Source organism: Sprattus sprattus (assembly GCF_963457725.1).
Source record: "Sprattus sprattus genome assembly, chromosome: 18".
NCBI lineage: Eukaryota > Metazoa > Chordata > Actinopteri > Clupeiformes > Clupeidae > Sprattus > Sprattus sprattus.
Genome location: NC_137916.1, coordinates 24,105,165 through 24,125,159, shown reverse-complemented (window position 1 = coordinate 24,125,159; position 19,995 = coordinate 24,105,165). Strand labels below are relative to the sequence as shown.

At 39.9% G+C, this 19,995-nt stretch overlaps 3 protein-coding genes across 3 annotated transcripts; 2 read left to right on the top strand and 1 right to left on the bottom strand.

Moving 5' to 3' along the window:
* Positions 1 to 897: 897 nt before the first annotated feature.
* LOC308379990 (homeobox protein Dlx4a-like) lies at positions 898 to 8,714 on the top strand (the record flags this gene model as incomplete). Its single annotated transcript, XM_080857267.1, has 3 exons — positions 898 to 1,213; positions 3,560 to 3,753; positions 8,463 to 8,714. 3 exons carry the CDS (start codon positions 898 to 900, stop codon positions 8,712 to 8,714), a joined length of 762 nt encoding a protein of 253 aa, XP_080713393.1.
* A 3,624-nt stretch (positions 8,715 to 12,338) lies between these two features.
* Positions 12,339 to 14,423, bottom strand: LOC308379204 (homeobox protein Dlx3b-like; the record flags this gene model as incomplete). Its single annotated transcript, XM_080856262.1, has 3 exons — positions 12,339 to 12,653; positions 12,993 to 13,177; positions 14,213 to 14,423. The coding sequence occupies 3 exons, from the start codon at positions 14,421 to 14,423 to the stop codon at positions 12,339 to 12,341; spliced, it is 711 nt and encodes a 236-aa protein (XP_080712388.1).
* A 1,377-nt stretch (positions 14,424 to 15,800) lies between these two features.
* LOC308378845 (dual specificity protein phosphatase 3-like) lies at positions 15,801 to 18,985 on the top strand (the record flags this gene model as incomplete). The annotated part of the gene is made up of 3 exons (XM_080855847.1): positions 15,801 to 15,922; positions 17,269 to 17,501; positions 18,786 to 18,985. The coding sequence occupies 3 exons, from the start codon at positions 15,801 to 15,803 to the stop codon at positions 18,983 to 18,985; spliced, it is 555 nt and encodes a 184-aa protein (XP_080711973.1).
* Between the last annotated feature and the right edge of the window lie 1,010 nt (positions 18,986 to 19,995).

Sequence of the window (19,995 nt, the reverse complement as noted above, 5' to 3'; positions counted from 1 at the left end):
GATTGGGTGGGCAGAAGAACAAATGCGCACCTCATCTTTACAATAATAGTTGGTTGACTGTTTTAGCTACCCCAGAAACCCCAGTGAGCTAAATCATTGCCTTTCATATCATAAAACGAAAGCGCATCATCTATTCTAGAAAAAGTTGATTTAAAACAACGTTGAAAATCTGAGTAAACCGTAGCAATTTTACAGGACCAAATCTCGTTACATTTGGGTGCATTGACTTGAGCTGATATGCATTGTTAATGGGTAATTGAATCTCTGAACTGTACAGTTTTTATCTAAATTAAATGTAACAACAGAAAGGGAAGACATCACCCACGATATGGATAAATAGTGTAACATTTATTTGGCAGGTTTTCATTTTTGGAATAAGGAATAACTTAATAAAACTAATAGCAAGTGATAACGACGAAGTGACTTGTGGCATCTATGTGTGGCATAACCAGTGTATGAATTTATGTTACCGATTTCTTAAGATCATTCTGAAGCCAACATATGGCATCAATGAGCATAGAATTGCGGTGTAATTAAAGATCACCCATCCATGCAAAATTGTATTATGAATCAGGGTGTTTATCAGGTTCAGTATACTTGTCCCCTATCCTTTGACTGATTGACATATTTTGTCAACCAATCAGAGAGAGCTCTTTATTTGACCAACGGAGACCGGAACGCACCCGCCCCCGATATTCGAAATGTGAAGATAGACTGGGAGCGCCCGTGATTCATGTCTAGTGCACTGACGTTGCTCTTTTGTTTGTGGTCTGGTCAGAAATTCTGAAGAATTTAGCTGTTTATGTTCATGTGACCCACTAAAGGATGTATATGGTGACTTGGATTTATTTTGCGTCCACCCAACTTACGGTGCGTTAATGGACCTCTCGCTTAATAATGACTATGAGTTCGCTCTCTGACAATTTGGTTGCTCCGGATCCCTCTAAATCGGCATTTTTGGAATTCGGTCACGGTTACCCACCTCACCAACAGCACTCTCCCGGGTTGTCTCACGGACATTATTCCGTTCATGGGTTGCATCCGGGTGGACATTCGCAGCACGACACTCCTTTCTCCTCCGGCGCGTCCTCTTATGGTCGCTCTCTTGGTTACCCCTACCCGGCCCCGGTGGGCGCTCACCATCCGAGTGCGTACCTTCCATACCAGCCTAGCCACAACAGCGGTTTGGGGCACACAAGAATCGAAGACTCAGGTGAGCGAAAGTGACCTGTCGACACATAGTCAGCCGATTTAGATATAGTCTAAGAAGGCAATGCAAAAAAATCCTTCATACTCGGAGTCAGCTGGATTGATATACCTATATATATGTATATATAATATGATATGAAAATGATATATATATATCAGCATTTCGGTGTAATTAATTTTAACACCACTGTACCGTTTAAACATCAATTGCACTTGTCTGTTTATCATGTTGGCACTGTTAGCCAAACCATTGAACTTGAACTGTGCATCCGGTGTTTATTATAGATAACTCGACATCGCCTACGACTGCAGGGCCTTGGAAGGCTGTGTTAAATCAGCTATGGGTCCCTAAATCATTTATGGTGTTCTCATTTGGAAGCCAACAAAGACCTTATGTAATGCATTCAAATTGAGCAAATTTGGCCATTTTTGTTTGAGTTTCAAGCCACCAGCGCCTCTCGCTGAATTTAAACACTAACGAATTCCTTCTTCGACTGCCCACAGTACCGGTTGTGTTTATATAGTATTAGAGAACAATGAGTTGGACGTAATTGATAAGAACTTAACTAGGTAGTTCCCCTCGGTAGTCGTGCTACCTAGCCATATGTCATATAAGGCCTATGGCTTTAACAAGTGAATACTTTTCAGTTCTACGTGATTAGCTACTTTGAAGGAAACATTAAGATAAAACACACATTTACTGAGCAAATAATGTATTTGTATTTGTAAATACTGTACATTTACATTAGTTTTGTTTATCCCACTCAAACCTGTTCGATGCTGCTATATTGTTGAAATTAATGATTGTTGTAACATTTTGCCTAGGGTTACAGTCAGGGAAACTAAATTCAAAACTTCCACTTATCTCCGAGCATAATCAATACTAACCAATCACTACCCCATTGTCTGAATGTATACATCTTTAAATCTGATGTCGTTTATATTAGCATTTGAGATTTTGTACTCATTATTATTGGTGTGGATATTATTCTTTGCTGTTGTTGTTAAATTCACTGGCCTAGATCTGCTTTTAACTGACATGCTGTCCTGTGGAAAACGTGCACTTCTTCAGGTGATGCTGTACAAACGGCGCAGAAGGTTTTGCTTAATGTGTTCAGGGTTGAGATGTGGATGTGTTTTTTCCCAATAATTTTGATAAATGGTATATATTGCCTATTATATGTGCTTTCATTGTATCTACTCTAATGAAAATATGGGCCCCGTTTCACTAAGCCTTCTCAAAGTTACGTCATTCGTAAACTATATCTTAAGATGTAGCCAACTTTTCGAGTTGTTTCACAGAGCGTCCTTGGCTAAGGTATACCTTATCAAGAGATACGTTCGTAAGGGTGGTCTATTCCTGAACACAGTTTCAGATAAAATAAACATTTTAGAGCCTAAAAATGTAGGCTATGTGTCAGGACGTATGAATTGATTGCGATGGAAGACCAAAATATATGACGCATTTTACTGTGCTCCATTTAATAAAAAGAAAAACATCGGAATAAAATGAATTAGCTGTTCATTTTTAATCCCTTGCGAATACAAATCTTTTAATAACTTCTAGAGCACAACCGTATTTTGGAACTTAAAAAAATGGATTTGCATAACGTTTCTTATTGATGTTCTTTCTAATAATGATCACCTGCGCTACAATCGGATAGGCCTATGCCTCATTTTAGGCATGGGCGAACCTAAGAGAATGACCATAATCAATTCCAGAAACATGGATTAATTCCCTTAAGGTTTACGCTTTAGAGAAAAATTGGGAAACATTCGTAGAATAACAAACACATTTAGTGAGGAATACCTTTCGAGTCTAAAACGCAAGGACACAGCGGGACTGGGAAACGCTCCTCAGTATGGAAAAAAAGCATACTTCCACATAATGTGTTTGTTAAATCCAAATTTCACAATATGTTTACAGTGAACGTCTAGACATTTAAGCAATTAAGCCTGTAATGTATTCTGTAATGTAACCAACCCAATTTACATTTTGAAGGCTAATGTGAAGATTGTGAACTACCTCGCACACAGCCTAGGCCTAATGGGGACAAATCAGTCTCCTTGTTCCATTTCCACAGGTACCCCATTGCAAGTAAGAAAGAATTAGAATAAATAGTTTAACAGGAGTTTATTAGGCTCTTTATATACTCAACATGGAAATTCGAGCCATTCGTGACGTCAGTGTGATAATGTTTGAATATTATTAATAGAAATTGGCATGAGTAGGGTAGACCTGTCGGTCACGTTGGTACTTTGACTGGAATTTAGGGCCTACAGTAGCAATTTTCGATATCCTCGTTGATTTTGCAAAAGCGTAATAATGCAGTACTTACTTATTTTATAGATCATGAAAAGCCAACTGTCATAGAAAACGGAGAAATTCGTCTGAACGGCAAAGGAAAGAAGATTCGCAAGCCACGGACGATCTATTCCAGTTTACAACTCCAGGCCTTAAACCAGCGCTTTCAGCAAACACAGTACCTAGCTCTGCCTGAACGCGCTGACCTTGCTGCAAAAATGGGTCTGACACAAACTCAGGTACATACTCTTTTTTAACTTTTTCTCAATTTCTGTTGACATCAAAATAAGAGTAAGAGACCGCTGCTTTTGAGTTTCTTTTTAATGCAACATGGGTTTACAAACTGCTGTCACTGTTGTCTTGTGAAATTAAGGTGTAACTATTCTGTTGAAATGTATGTAAATCCACTGTTAAAATTACTATAGGCCAAAGAGAGGTAATTAAAGGTATGGAGTGGTTAATTAACTTTATTCTTGTGATCCATGCAGAGAAAAAAAGAATTTGACCATTAATTACTTTGAAAGGCCTGATGTAGTGACACAAAGAGATTAGTTTCTCTAGATACTGAGGATAACAGATCTTTGTAACACTTTCAGGCATGGCAAAGCAGGCACCGATGATGTACTGTACTTCTTTGTTATTCTCATAAGTGTCCATAGCATATTCAGTACGATTCACATCATGATTATCACATAAATGTTCCCAAATGCACATTATGAAATATATGGTGATGTAGGTTGAATGCACTTATAAAACATCATAGATAAGAGAATTGTTACAACAATGTTCCTGTTGTTTTTAATCATTTAAACCTGCTACACAAACATGTCTGCTTAAGGTGTAGGCTGACGCTATAACATCAGATGTTCTACTCTTAGCCTACCCCCTGTCTTCATCATCTCCGCCAATAAATATTTGAACAAGATGTCCTCTCCGTACGTCAGTATGGTGCACCTTTCTTGGCTGTGGTTAGATGGTGCCAGCCCAGTGTAAGATGACCTCTGCCACAGGGAGTCTTTGCACCTCCTGTTGTTTAAGTACTGCCTCATCTCTTTTTTTGCTATCTGGAGGATGACTGAGGCCCAAGATTTCATTTAAAATTCTTGAAATACGCATTGGCAAGGCTGGCTAAAGAGTAACACACTATATAACTCCACACAGTAACGGCTTGCCAGGTTGGAATCTTGTGCTCAACGCAGATCAAACTCTTTGAAAAGATGTGTGAAGTCTATGACTGTGCTCTGTTCTGTTGCTTGTTAAGAGCCATCACTATCATTACTATTTTTTTGCAATCCCGACCAAGGGCAGGGCAGCTAGGGGTCCACGGAAAGGGCAGAGAACGAGAGAAGCCATTTTGTCAGTCATCAAAATGGCCTGAGTGTGTTCAGCGTAACCATGTCGACCTCTCAGGAGACCTTCGACTGGAAACAGTTTCAGGGGGACTGCCAGCTGCATGGCTTCTCTGCTGTCATCTTTATTTGGGGCCGCTTGAGTTCGGTTCACTGATGTGCTTTATTTTTGTAAGAGTGAGCTGGTGGTCAGTCTCAAGTTACGTTTGAGATTAGACATTTATCTTATATTACCACAGTAACACTCTTGTTCAGTTTTATGAGGAACCCATGGGAATTCATGTAATTAACTGGTTCATATTCTTAAACATAAAACAAGAAACAAGAAAAGACATGCCCTTGTGAAAAAACTAAAAACTTTTTGTTGCTGAATGCACGTGTATGTATCACACAACCTTCTAGTATTTTACTGAACAGTGTCCTTCAAGTTCTTATACTTAAGCCCAGCTGTCCATTTTTAGTCAAAGGTAGTTTTCAAAAATGGTAACGTCAGACATCCCTAGCAGTGAAGAGGTTGCTTTCTTCTATCTACAAATGTATTTAGAAAAAAGGCAGAATTAAATGGAATGTAGAATGCTGAAACGTGAAATATCAAAATCATGCGTAATGGTGTGAATTGTCTTGGTTATCAGCCGACACTAATGATAGAAAACAAACGTGCGTCTCCTCGTCTTTGAGCAGAACCATGACTATATGATGAACTATGACCTTAAATACTGCGCCACAGCAACATCTGTCACAAGTGCAAAATGTAGGCTCCATGTTGTGATTCTGTTTTTTGTGAAATGGTGCCACATTTCGCCAAAGTGGACACTTCACCTGACGTGAAACAATGCGGCACCATCACACTACTGCGTTTAAACACTTTTGTCCAAATCTTCTCAGTATTCAATAAAATTCCCTTTCATCCTAGTCTAAAAGTCTCATCTCTGATATGAGCTAAAATACATATGAGCTCAAATAAAAATGAGCTAATAAGGAAAATATGTTGATATTCATAGTTGTGTCTATTCCAGCGTCTCTTTGTGTTCTCAGTTTGACAGCTTGTTCAGCAGACCTTCAATGGTTTCACTAATGCTATAAAAGACTTATGATGCAAAAAGGGCTCTTCAAAAGTTGCATGTTGAAATTTAAATGGGATCAGTTCGAGCTATTTCTTAAGTTCAAATGCTTTTACACAAACTTTAATGTGAAGCACACAAAGTTTAATGCCAAAAAAATGTTAAACTCAACTCATCTGAAGCTGCAAAATAGTAGTGGCTTGGCAATGTATGGGGCTTGGTTGACTTTAAGATGTATTCCAAGTCTTTTTAACTTAAATATATAATTATTATATTTGTATTCTGTAAAAGATTAAAGACCTGACACGCCAGCCATGGAAGAAAGTTATGTTTAAAATGTGAAGACCCCCCCCCAAGACCTTACATCAGTTGACATTACTTATATAGGGAAATATATATTTAATATATGTATTATATGTTATACGTGTAATGTGATAAATCAGTGATTCACAGAAAAATGATGATGATAATGATTTGTTTCATTAATTGTCAGTTATTTCAATGGGTAAAGCATGATACATAATCACTTTATCTCTCTTTTTCTCTCTCTCACACACATACACACACACACACACACACACACACACACACACACACTCACACTCACACCACACATACAGTACACACAGACTGAGAAACAGGGCTGGCCCCAACTCCAGTTCTGCTGGCCAAAGCGCTCCACTGTCGTCAATGCCACTATTTACCTGTCAGAAACATGTGCCCACCCCATTCGTTCTCCCCAGAAGTGCACCTGCAAAACTGCACGGAGCAACTCAACCCTCGACACACACACTCACACACACACACACACACACACACACACACACACACACACACACACACACACACACAAAACATCCCGTCCAGTCCATATTGAATGCTCCGTTCGAATCGTTACTCCTCTGTTTCCTCCATCATTCTTATATTACAGGCTTGTTTTTTTTCCAGCCAGCAATCAGCTATCTGACCAATTTTCATATTCCCCTTGCTTACCATTCTGGCTCAGTGCTTTTAGTTATTGTGCTCTTTTTTCCGCCACTTAGATGCTCCCTACGGAGGACTCACACTGTTGTTGTCCACACATCTGTCCCACCATACCCCTGAAGGCATTAAGCTAGTCGCATTGCCTGTATTTGGAGTCATTGGCTGGTCATATGAACTCTTGCATTGGTTGCCCACCCAGTATTACTGTCTAGCAGGTCTCACAAGGTCTTTGAGCTTTGAGTCTTTGAGGTTTTTTTTAAACATCTGACATTACCCAATTAGTACACATATCAAGCTAAAAGCTTTGGTTATTTACTTTTGTAGCTATTGAAATCCACACCAGTAATTGCAGCATATTTGTGTGGGCCCTGGTTGATATATAAAAAAGGAATGGCTCTTGATTGATCGAATATGTTTGCTTGTCTGGAATAGAACAAAGCAGCATTAGTGGTGATTTTGTGGCTAAAATTACACGGTATAACTTGATTTTGACCTTTGTTTTCAACCTTGTTTTCAACACCTGTCTGTTACTTGCTGCTTGGATCCAACTGACTGTATGTATGTGTGTGAATGGAAGTATGGCCACAGTTTGAAACATCGGAGACGCCTGTTCTATACATGAAACAGTCAGCAAAGTGGATGCTTTCTTTGATCATCTTCAGAATAGTTTTACTATGTCATCACTCTCCATCGCCAGCAACAGCATCAGCTCTCATCTAACTCTCCTGCTGCACCTCCTCCTCCTCCTCCTCATCGTCATCTTCGTGTTTAAAATGGATAATGTTACTGTACATGCAAAGTGTTAGACTTGCCTGCAATGTGCCTGAGACTCAGCTTTGGAATACATTACCATAATTACCTTTTACTAGAGAGAATTTTACTGCACTGTGGGTGCTGCGGTTCCATAAACATTTTCCCATCTTCTTAAATCAAAATAGCTATAAAAATGCCCTCATTGTTCGTATCACGCCGAAAACAACCGCTAAAGCGTGCCAGGCCCAGAGTGACTCGCTCCATCATGTTAATTACGGCACATATTCCCTGGCGAGCCACCCGTGCGCTGCTTTGTTCCGTGTGCATTTTGGGGTGGTACAGTGCTGTTTCCAAACCCATGCGGCACTAGCATGGAAATTGTGAATGTTTGCAATTCTGTGGCACCCCGAGAGCTGTCACAGCAATTAAGACGCTTTCAACCTGCTGCCACCAAGCCACCCAGCCACCCAGCCCAACACTTCTTTATGACTGTCAGATATTTACATGGCCAAATGCTGGCTGGCATGCAAGGTGAATGAGTTGATATTTGATTGGCGGTGGCTTATGCGTGTCTCTTCAATAACATTTCAATCACATCCATTGTGTTTTAAGCAGAAATCATATGACAAAAATCATATCATATCAAAAATATGACTTTTTATAGTGTTAAAAGTGGTGGTATTTTATGATATTAGTAAGTGACCTCTCTCTCTCTCTCTCTCTCTCTCTCTCTCTCTCTCTCTCTCTCCATCTCTCTCTCTATCTCTCTCTCTCTCTCTCTGTCCTTCTCTCAATTCACAGGTTAAGATTTGGTTCCAGAACAAACGCTCAAAGTACAAGAAGATTATGAAGCACGGCTCGAGTGGACCTGAAGGGGAGCATCTCCACGGCATCTCCTCCGCCCAGCCCTGCTCACCCGGAATGCCACCACTCTGGGACGTTTCTATGACTACCAAAGGAGCCCCCATGCATTCTGGTGGATATATGAACTCGTTCAGTCACTGGTACCCTGGTCATCACCAAGACTCTATGCCTAGGACTCAGATGATGTGATAGGGAGCATCTACCATACAACATGCTATAGCCCAGCTTCTGGGTGTCCTCTCCATGTGCATTTCTATTGACGCTGTTGAGAGAGCGACTGCCTTTAAGATGTGGACGCAAACCCATTTCTGTTTTTGTCAGACGAACGCAGGAATGCTTCAGTATGAAGGTTGTAAACAGTTCTGATGTTGCTGAATTTCCATCTTGACGTTTTTTTGTTTTTTTTTGCTGAAATCCAAATGACTTTTCCACTGAAACAGATGTTGACTCCACTTTCATTGGACAGATGGTGTTTTGTGTCCAGCTGCCTTTGACATGAATTTTGTTTGCTAACACAAGTTTGAAATACCTTCTAAACTCACTTTTGCTCAGCTGATTTTGATATGTGGAGCAAAACTATTAACACAACCAACTGCTTGCAAAAATCTGCTTATCTATCAGGTGGAAAAATTCTGGTCCGATTTCATCTTGAATTTGTTTATGTTTATGCTTGATTTGTTTTCTTAATCTGTAGCACCAGATTAGGGTTCTCTAGTAAGTTTACATTAAATTACACCTATTGTCGAGACATAGTTTGTCAAAAATGTTTTGTCTCATAGTTTTTCCTTTTTTTGTTTCGTTTTTATTATTTTACAGGAATTGCTATTTTACATTACAATGTCTCTGACTTTTTCATAGACAATAAAGAAAATATTTGTGGAGTATTCAGTTTTAGTTCATTTTTTTTATGTAGCGTTTTTGACTGCTTGGAAGCAGTCAAACTGCTTTGAAGTGTGTCCTTGGAACTCACAGGAAATCATATAAGCAATAACCTAAAGCCATTTCTTATACCTGAGATATAAAATGGGCATATTTCATAGGCATTATCTAGATATTTGTATTTTATGCCATGGCAGAGTTCCAACTGAAGTCCTTGTTTTTTCAGAAGTGTATTTGTTAATAATTCATCATCTCGCTGTAACAGGTGATAGCATCAATTTGAGTATCAAATTTAGTCATAGAGTGCGACACATCAAAATGAAGAGATGTGGTCCAATGTTCTCCTTCTAAACAACATCTGTACAAGCAATGGGGGTCTTATTTGAGGAATTCCTTAAGCTTTGTAAAATGCTCACGTCAATTAAAGGTCATTTAGGGCACGGTTGTTAAATGGAGCTTTCACTCAAGCAGTATAATTACTAGCAATTTGCAGACTACAAATGTCTCTTTTAGTATGAAAAAGGTGCACGGGGAAGGCCCGATAGAGTCGTCCTCTACAGACTGTTGGGGGATGGAATAGAATCGCCACTGCGCGGAATCAAACGCAGGTGTGATGCTGATAGACCTAGGAAAAGCTGAGAAAGAGAAAGAATGGGAACTTAAAGTCCTGTGAAGGTAAAAAAGGACCCTGTTACATTACTCACTGGCATTATGCGTGATTCCTCTTTGTCGAGTGTTCCATGATCAGTAAGGCTATCTTTCAAAACACACCTTATTTAGAGATAACATATTTCAAGTCTTATGTTTGCAGTTTTTGCTTCTAGTCTCATCACTTTCCGTATAACATAAACAGTAACATTTTGAAATAATTTTGAATGTTACTGTTTTAAATTCATGCTTTATAGCCTACCGGTTTTTTTTTAAATTATGATTTCAAATGGTCTGTGTGCGAATACACGCATCTTGAAAGTGGAATATCCGAAAAAAAGTATGGTTGAGGGTCAGTTCAGCCAGATATTAACTGAAGATTAAACAAATGCACCTTCACTCTTAACTACACATGCTTACAGACTCAAGACTTGCTGTCCTGATACCGTTTTAATTGTAGCCATTGCAGACTTAAAATATATACTGAACTCAGAACGGACATATAGTCTACCCGTAATTGAACAAATGTCCATTCCAACCAGTAGGTCAAAAGGTTTTACAGGGGACAAACATTGTTTCATACCTGCATGGTGTAGCCTATGTCTTGCGTTTGTCTATTGCGCTGACGATAGATTATCACTGCCCGTCCGAAACCGTATATCTTCTGGGCTCTAGCAGCTGGAGCAGTTGAGCTCTCCCCTTCCACACTCCACTTCACCCCGTTCTGCACTTCTGTGGCTGTATCGTGGACCTCGTATTTGCCAAGTGTGCTTACTACAGATTGTGTTTTCGTTACACTAAGCCCAAACGTATTTGCTAAAATGCTGAGTGACTTCATGTCGCTTTGTTGTTAACCGGGAGGCCAAGATAGTCTACCATAATCGATGGGTTTGGGGGGGATGAGGGATTCCCTAGCGACAGACACATGAGGGCTGGGAGAGGCATGACCACACAAGCAGTAAGGGATCTCTCTTAATGATGGAGAATCGTGTTGAACATGGTTGTCATCATCAAAGGGCACACTAGAATGCACATTGAACAGCGCAAGGATTCGTGACGACAAAAAAATACTTCGGATACTTGACTTTTGAATTTGCAGATGCTTTAGCATGTAATAATTTCACTGAAAACTTAAACTTCTTCATAAGCCTACTTCAACAGACCACAGAATACCCAAATTCAAGAGAGGTGACAAAGCACAAATTATTTCACCTGGCAGTTTTTGCCTTAGATTGTGCTTTCCTTCCCCGTGGCTTGCGCCTTGCTAGCTCATCTCACTTTTAGAAATATAATCAAAATTCCGTGATGGTAAAACAGAAGTACATTCAGAAATCCTCATATTGTTTATTAAATTAAATATAACTATGGTTTTCATTCCTTGACGAATTAGGTGCTATGATCTCGACCTTCACAACCGTCACAGGTAATATAAGTTTACAATTAGCTTGATCCATGTTTCCATAACTGTGCAGCACACACTTCAAGCATGGGCCTTGTACCCCTTCCAGGTAAATCAGACTTGTCCACTACTACACATGTTTTTACACATTAGGGCCATAATGTTCAGAGAGACTATTTCTAAGGTAAGTTCTACTTCATTATCACCCGTCCAGGTAATTACTAAAATCGACATTTTTATAAGACTGATAAACACACCGTTTGTGTTAAACAAACAGTTTGTATGAAAACGTAGTCTACCTCAAAGGAAAAACTCACGTAAACTTTGACATAATGACCAATTACCAAACGTAAAATAGTAGACTACAATTTGCACAAATTGCTGCAACAAAGTTGCTTATTTTCACACAAATGTATTGTTTGTGTGGGCCTAATGCATTGTATGTACTGTTTCGGTTAATATATTGATGATTTATCAAAGTAAAGCAAATATGTAAAAAAAAAAAAGCACAAAACAAAACACACACAAAAAAAAAACATTAAAAAGGCTATATATGAGCCCCCTCTCAAACCCCTTCATTATGATAATAAAAACACATAGTTAACTCACAAATTGAAGTAGAGTATTTCACCCGCACTGTTTTTAATAAATGCCATTCTGATACAAAGGCCAAACGTTTATAAACTCTGAACTAAACGCTAAGAACACTGACAGAGCATGCAGTAGCAAGTGTTAATGCTGTCCAAATGGTAAGCAAAATGACAGTGCAAACGAATAAAGACGACCAAAACTGTAAAGTAAATAAACGTTCTTTTAGTTTCATCCAACGGACGAAATTAAAATTGTTCAATGCCATGGTAGATCTTAAATTCACTGTAGAGCGTCTATCAGGGTCGGTAAGCATTCTGCGTAGATGGGGGCGTATGGTGCACCGAGTTCGGGTGCTGAACTCCTAAATGTGAGCCTTGCTGATAGTGATGGCTGCAATCATCCATAAAAGACGGCGAAGAAGAATGGGACTGTGGAGGAATCTGCCCTCTGTTGGCTGCATTAGCGTGTGCGCTCGAATCCCAAGTTGCAGGGGAGGGCGGCGAGTTGCATGCCATTGAGTCGCTGGCATTCGGACTGTGATCCAGCGACAGCTCGCCGTTTTTGTACAGTTTCTTGAACTTCGACCGGCGGTTCTGAAACCATATCTTGACCTGAAAGGAGAAAGGTCATTTGTGATTACTGCGTGGCTGAAAAAAATGCCAAAATGTGGATCATAAACTAGGCTATGCAGCGAAAGGATGTTACACACTTTCATATAATTTGTAGACAAATAAGTTAAATAATAGGCGAATTTCATAACGGGCACTATTTTGTACTTAATGTAAAATAAAAAGCCCAGTCTTTCATAATTGTGAGGAATGTGGTGTGTTTGCTTTACAAGCGCTCTTACGGTTTTGACTAACGCTACAGCAAGAGATGGGTCGACTTGTAAACAAATGCCTGCCTCAAACTGATGTGCCAACTGAGTGGGTTTATTGCTGCTAACATACCTGTGTCTGGGTAACCCCAAGCTGCGCCGCAAGCGCTGCCCGTTCCGGTAGGGCCAGATACTGTGCCTTTTGAAAGCGCCGCTGTAAAGCCGTCAGCTGGTAACTGGAATAGATGGTTCGTGGCTTGCGAATTTTCTTCGGTTTTCCGTTAACCATTCGCACTTCAGGTTCCGGTTCTTCTTTCACTGAAAGAGATATATTATAAAAAGGCATTAAGTTTACACAAAAATTACTAACAGGAACGAAAAGGAAACACCATCAAAGAAAGTATACTTAAAATGGCATATGCCATTACATAGCTGTGTAAATCTTGCATAACTACAGCACATGCAGACCAACCCCGAAACCAAAACATATAATTTAAAAGGGACTTCCAGTCCTGAGTGTGTATGTGTGTGTGTGTGTGTGTGTGTGTGTGTGTGTGTGTGTGTGTGTGTGTGTGTGTGTGTGTGTGTGTGTGTGTGTGTGTTTGTGTGTGTGGGTGTGTGGGTGAGTGTGAGAGAGCCAGGGAGCCAGAGAGAGGGGAGGAGAAAGAGAAAACATGTTTAGGCCTACAGAGTTTATAGACTCCTTCATGTAGGCTACACAGAAGAACAAGCAAACACTCGCATGGAGAGGACACTTTTTGTTTGTTGCAGCGAATAAACGAACTCTGTGATGTACAGAGGACTGTATTTGGTACATACAAATGCTGTAAATAAGACTATGCAGTCTATTATATGCACGAAGACATGTAAAATAACTATCCGACATTATTATTGTTGTAACTATTGTTAGAATAGTTGCAGTAGTAGCATAGTGTGTTTTTTCTCTGAATATCTAAGTTCATTTTGGCGAAAACTAATTGCTTGAAATTCTCAACAAAACATTTCAAAGAGGGTGCAATCTCGGAAAGGAACTAGGTATTCTGTGACAATGTTACATTGAATCTTGCCAGTAGGTTTTGAGTTGTTTGACAGAAACAAAATCTGACACAAAGGCCTACGTGTTTTCCAACTGGGCAGCAACGACTGGCTTATTCTTGAAAACTACTGAAAAATATTGTATCTGACATAAAGATAACTTGCTCTCCATAGCTCTCTGGGATCATTTGTCAACTGATGGTCTTGATTTTAATGGCTGGGTGATGTTGATGTGTTCTACTCGATTTCACATCCGACCCAAACCACATCACTGACAGAAAGTAGGTCCTGCTACACATTTTGTTTCAGTGGTCTTACCTGTGTCTTGGGTTGTCTGTATTTCCCTACTGTAATGTCCATATTGTCTGTACGTATGAGAATAAGGATACTCCGTCTTCATGGGATAACCACCTGATGCTCCTATTCCGTTCGGATTGTACTGCTGATAGGAATATGGACTCATCGACTGAGAATATGGCTGGTAGTAGTCCTGGTGGCTGTGCGACGTGTGACCGGTATAGTAACTCATGCCAGCGACTTCAGAATCCGTGAGGGTATGTAAGTCAGTTTCGGATGCTTGTTCGAACACCGATGAGCCAAGCAAGTGGGATGAAACGTTAGAAAACTTTTTTTCAGAGAGGACTCCGGTCATTGCGCACCGTGGTCTGTGAAGGTCCAAGCAACTGACTCGCCAGTCCCGTGGAAATGACAGCCCAAGGAAAAAAAATAATCCAAACAATTTTGTGAAAAATGAAATTAAGGAGGTTTGCTGATACGAGACCTTGGTTTCTCACAAGGCAGTTCTTCGTCTCCGAGTCAATGCCGTCGACGTTGCATCTGCTCCCTAACCGGTGATTCACAGACTACCCAAATCAGACACCAGTGCATCAAACTGCGCAGCGCAGTAGTGGATGCTGCCTTTTCATTGGTTCTCAAGTGCCCACGCATACAGAATTATACAAACTTCTCTTGCACAAAATTATGTACGAAAATTCGGTCCTCCCCCTCCTTATCAAGTTAAAGAAGACTAACTAACAAAATAGTTTATGCATGGGTTCGCCCGTAAAAGCAGAAATTAAAAAAACAGGTCATTGCTAAATGTGGGTATTCTACGCACTACTCTCCATTAGGCCTATACTTATTCTATGTATTTGAGGTTATATAATAGAGTGCGGAACACCTCAGGAAAAATCGCAACGGAGTTAAATTCTTAGGCGTGGTATAAATTGGCTAATATAGTCTACTGCCTCTGATGATATTCAGCGACATGTTGGTGGTTATAACACAACAATATTATATTTTTGAGACAAAAATAGGCAGAGAACACGAACAACAAACGAGTGTGGATTTTATTAGCGGGGAGCAATCTCTCAACATAAGTCAACTGCACACTCTAGTGCCGAAAGTATATACAGTTTACTTCACGCATGAATCTTTACGAACTTACAATGGATTCCTTATAGCCAGGCTTTTCATACTGTATTCATCTGACCAACACACTTGAATAACGAAACGTGAGGAATACCGTGTCTCTTTCAAGTCTTTTTAATCTAATTTAAGATTTAATGTAACCTTGACCTCGACACAAACGTAAACCTTGTAATTCACTATGAAGAGGTCTGCATGGCAATACTCTGGTGTATACACACTGACATCTAGTGGCAGGGTCCTTACCACGCAGCTCCAAAGCAATTCATGCGCAAAACTTTCCTGGGCACTATTTGTTGTTTGGGGGCGTGTTGAGAGAAGGCTGCACTGCAACTTAACGCGAAAGGCTACAGTCACTTCGCGCTCAGTCTCAGCGCGGAAATAATACAGCGTTACCATATCCATTAGCTGACTGTACAACTAAAATAATATCACGGTCGTTGGTATTTCAAGGTTCAACTATTTCAGGTTCGTAAGCATGACTGAATATGAGGTGTCCGTGCAGCAGCTCAATGATCTACTGACAGACGAAAGTGGATTGTATATGATGCCTTCAAAACACTTCAACGAGGTTTACCCAAGGATATATGTCGGAAATGAGTGAGTATATCCTATGAAACCCAGAAAGATGTGAAAAGAATGTTTTGTAATGCATGGGCCTCAACACTAGTAAAAGGTGCCATTAATCAATTACGATTGTTATTATCAGGAGTTGATTGATTTTGTGGAAGGACATCTCCAAAATAAAGTGAACTATATTGAGAGATCAAGCAATTTGAACTCCCCATGTTTGTGTTGCATAGTTCTCTGGCTATTATGTAGAATATAATGGCATTTAATCCGAATTAGAGAAGTGAGGGGGAGAGGGAAGAGTTTTAAATGACATGACACAGAAGCTATTATTCCCTTTGTGAACATTTAAATTAAAATCTTTCCACGTGTGCAAGCTCATCCTGAGCACCTCCCCTCCCCTGGCTGTGCCTGGATGCTTTAAATAGACTCACTATATTTACTCCGCCACCTCTCCCGCTCTCCTTCCTTCTCTCCCTCCTTCTCTCCCTCTCTCTAGGACATACATAAAACACATGTAGTAGAAACAAAGGGAGAGCCACTATACATTGTCAGGTAGTCAGACAGACGCTGTTTTACCAGATTAGAAATTATGGAATCATTTTCCCATGATTTAGATGACTGAGAGCAGACTGGAGAAGGGTGGGACTCTGTTATGTAATGGAGACAGTTGTGTCTAAGGTTGCAGCGTCCTCTCTGGACCTTCCCACTCTTGTATTTCACTGATGGAATGATGAATAATTGACAAAGAGGATATAAAAATAGGAAAACACACACGCTGTGTGTTTGCTTGCTTGCTTGTATATGCACACAGGAATACACACACAGACCAAGAACTGCCACTATTCTTGGTTGTGATGATGCTAGGTTATGCTACTGCACACCAATTACTTTGAATCTTAATCTATAACATTTTGTGTATAAAGTTTTATAAATGTTATATAATGTCATTCTTTTTCTAGCTTACATTTACATATAAATATAGATATATTATACTATACTATACCGCACACACATGCAACTTTCTCACGCATATCATATCTTAAGCACACCAACATCCTGTCAAATCCTGTCAGAAGTGTCAAAAATCAAAGTATTTGCAGATGCAGCCAAGCTCGCCACCTCACATTGATAGCATAGAGATGTACTGTGGAGTTTAATGCTGTAATATTTATCACTCAAAGATAGGAATAATGAAATAAAAACACACACACGCGTGGGATAAAACTGAGAAAATATTTCACGTGTGGCAAAAATAGCAACATTTGAAAAGAGTGTATTTGCCTCAGTGCTGCCTGTGCAGTAATATCCCATCTCCCATAGCAACCACTCCCAGCAACCCCTGAAATCAGTTTTCCCTTGATGTGTTTCTTCAGGTGTGTGGCCACCAGTGTAATGCACTTGCAACGTGTAGGTGTGACCCACGTGCTGAACGCAGCAGAGGGGAACTCGCTCATGCACGTGAACACCAACGCTGAGTTTTACGCGGGCACGGACATCGTCTACCACGGGATGCCAGCCAGTGACACAGACCACTTTGACCTCAGTGTCTACTTTGAGGAGGGAGCTGATTTTATCGAGAAGGCACTAGCACACAAAAATGGGAAAGGTAAGTGTAGTCAATTCAATCAATTTGTTTGAAGTTTGGAATAGGTCATTGTGCTGTGAATTTTTAGAAAGATTATTACGGTGAATAAATGTAAGTTTATAGCATTTACATTTGTTTTAGATATACACTACTGTTCAAAAGTTTGGGGTCACTTATAAATGTTTTTGTTTTTGAAAGAAAGGTAATTGGAAGATTCTTTGACAAAAGGAAAGTCTGAAGGACACAATTATTATTTCAAATTAAAATAATAATTCTAACCTTGGCCATGATTTTCAAAAAGTACATCTGAGTGCCTCCAAAGTTTTGAACAGTAGTGTATGTAGTCGTGACTGACTTTGTAAGTCAAATAGAAATTAATATCAATCAATATCCTTATTGATTAATTGAATGGAGAACGTATGGTGCAAGCGTGGTTGATGTGAGGACAGGACTATGTAGTTCCAGTCTGGATTTCGACTCTGTAATTATTGATTTCCTGTGATTACACAAGAGGGCACTCATGAAGTTGCTACCACCTTGTTATGAATGGATGTGCAAAGTTACCATCCTGTTATGAATGGATGTGCAAAGTTACCATCTAGTTATGAATGGATGTGCAAAGTTACCATCTTGTTATGAATGGATGTGCAAAGTTACAATCTTGTTATGAATGGATGTGCAAAGTTACCGTCTTGTTATGAATGGATGTGCAAAGTTACCGTCTTGTTATGAATGGATGTGCAAAGTAACCGTCTAGTTATGAATGGATGTGCAAAGTTACCGTCTTGTTATGAATGGATGTGCAAAGTAACCGTCTAGTTATGAATGGATGTGCAAAGTAAAACATTTTCAATGCTGGCAACTGAGAAATGTAAAGAGACACAAGAAGCAAGATAGGGAGGATGTCATTGAATATGCAGTCAAGGCAATGGTTCTTATGTCTAAAGTCTTATGTAACAATTAACAACCTAAATCAGTAGATGCCATTAACTTAAGGCATTAGATAACATCAATAAAGCATCAAATCATGTTAATTTAATTTAATTTGGTCTTTTTTTGTTAAAGTTGAATTCAATGAATTGTTTGTATATGTGAACTAATGTATGAAATGATGAAGAATATAATGTATCATTCCAAATAAACAACCCAGACTTAATTCTGGTGACAGCTGTGTATTCACATGACTGTAAATAATATGCCTAAACGAAAGATTAAAAAAAAAATACCTGTAGTGTGAATTCGATTTCAGTCTCCTGTAATGCTGTGTTCAACTCTCACGACCGTAATCCCCTGCCCTACCTGTAGGGAAGGTATACGTGCACTGCCAGAAGGGATACAGCCGCTCCCCCTCTCTGGTCATCGCTTATCTCATGCTGCGGCACAAGATGGACGTGAGGACAGCCCTGGCCATGATCCGACAGAAGAGGGAAATTGGCCCAAATGACGGCTTCTTACGCCAGCTTTGCCAACTCAACGACAGACTGGTAGCAGAAGGAAAGCTCTAGAACAAACAAGAGGGCTTTGCCTTTTGCCGTTTCGTCAGGCTTCGATGTGTCAAGGATTTATGCTTAAGCACAAGAAACTGTGACGCTGACACATAAACCCACTGACACACAAACACACAAGCAAACATACATGCACACATACACACACACACACACACACACACACACACACACACACACTGTTATAATTAGTTTTGCCTGTTGATATTTTTTGTGACGCACTTCCTCACACACTCTTTCATACAGATGCAAGCGACACACACATTCAGAGACGTTATCGCTGCCCCTTAATTCCCAAACACTCCGTCACAGGGTCTGTACTATAGCTCTGTTTGTGTGCCCATACAGACAGACACACACACACACACACATACTCACTGCAATTTATGTCTTGCTGGCTGGTCAAGGCAGAGAGATTCTTCTGAGATGAGTATTATAATAATGTTATTTAAGTAGGCTGTTCAAAGCTCATTTGCACTTTATGTACTGCATTGCACTGATTGTTACTGCTGCCATTGCGTGGACCAAATGCTGAACCGTGGAAAGTTAATATTTAAGGAGCTGGCCTCTGATTTGCTCAGTGTCATCTTCAGCTCTTAGTCACCTTTAGAGCGCAGCAAAGAACCTTCAAGGATGGAGAGAGTGTGTGTTTACTGACCAGGATGGAGGGAGTGTGTGTTTACTGAGCATGATGGCAGAGTGTGTGTAATCTGACAAAGATGGCAGAGTGTGTGTTTACTGACCAGGATGGAGAGAGTGTGTGTATACTGACAAGCAGCTGAAGATGTGTGCAGACTGAAAGACAACACGTTAATGTTGTTTTATTTCCTCTTTTATCTGGTAACGTATTGCATCAAGTGTTACATTCCCTCTGTATATGCCATATGAGTATACTATATCTGCTTATAAAAGACACCAATGTCTGTTTTGTGTGAGCTGCTTTTGATAAAAACAGTCATGATTACAGGGCATCCTACTGTGGTGTTTCTGTGAAGTCTGTCATTAGTGTT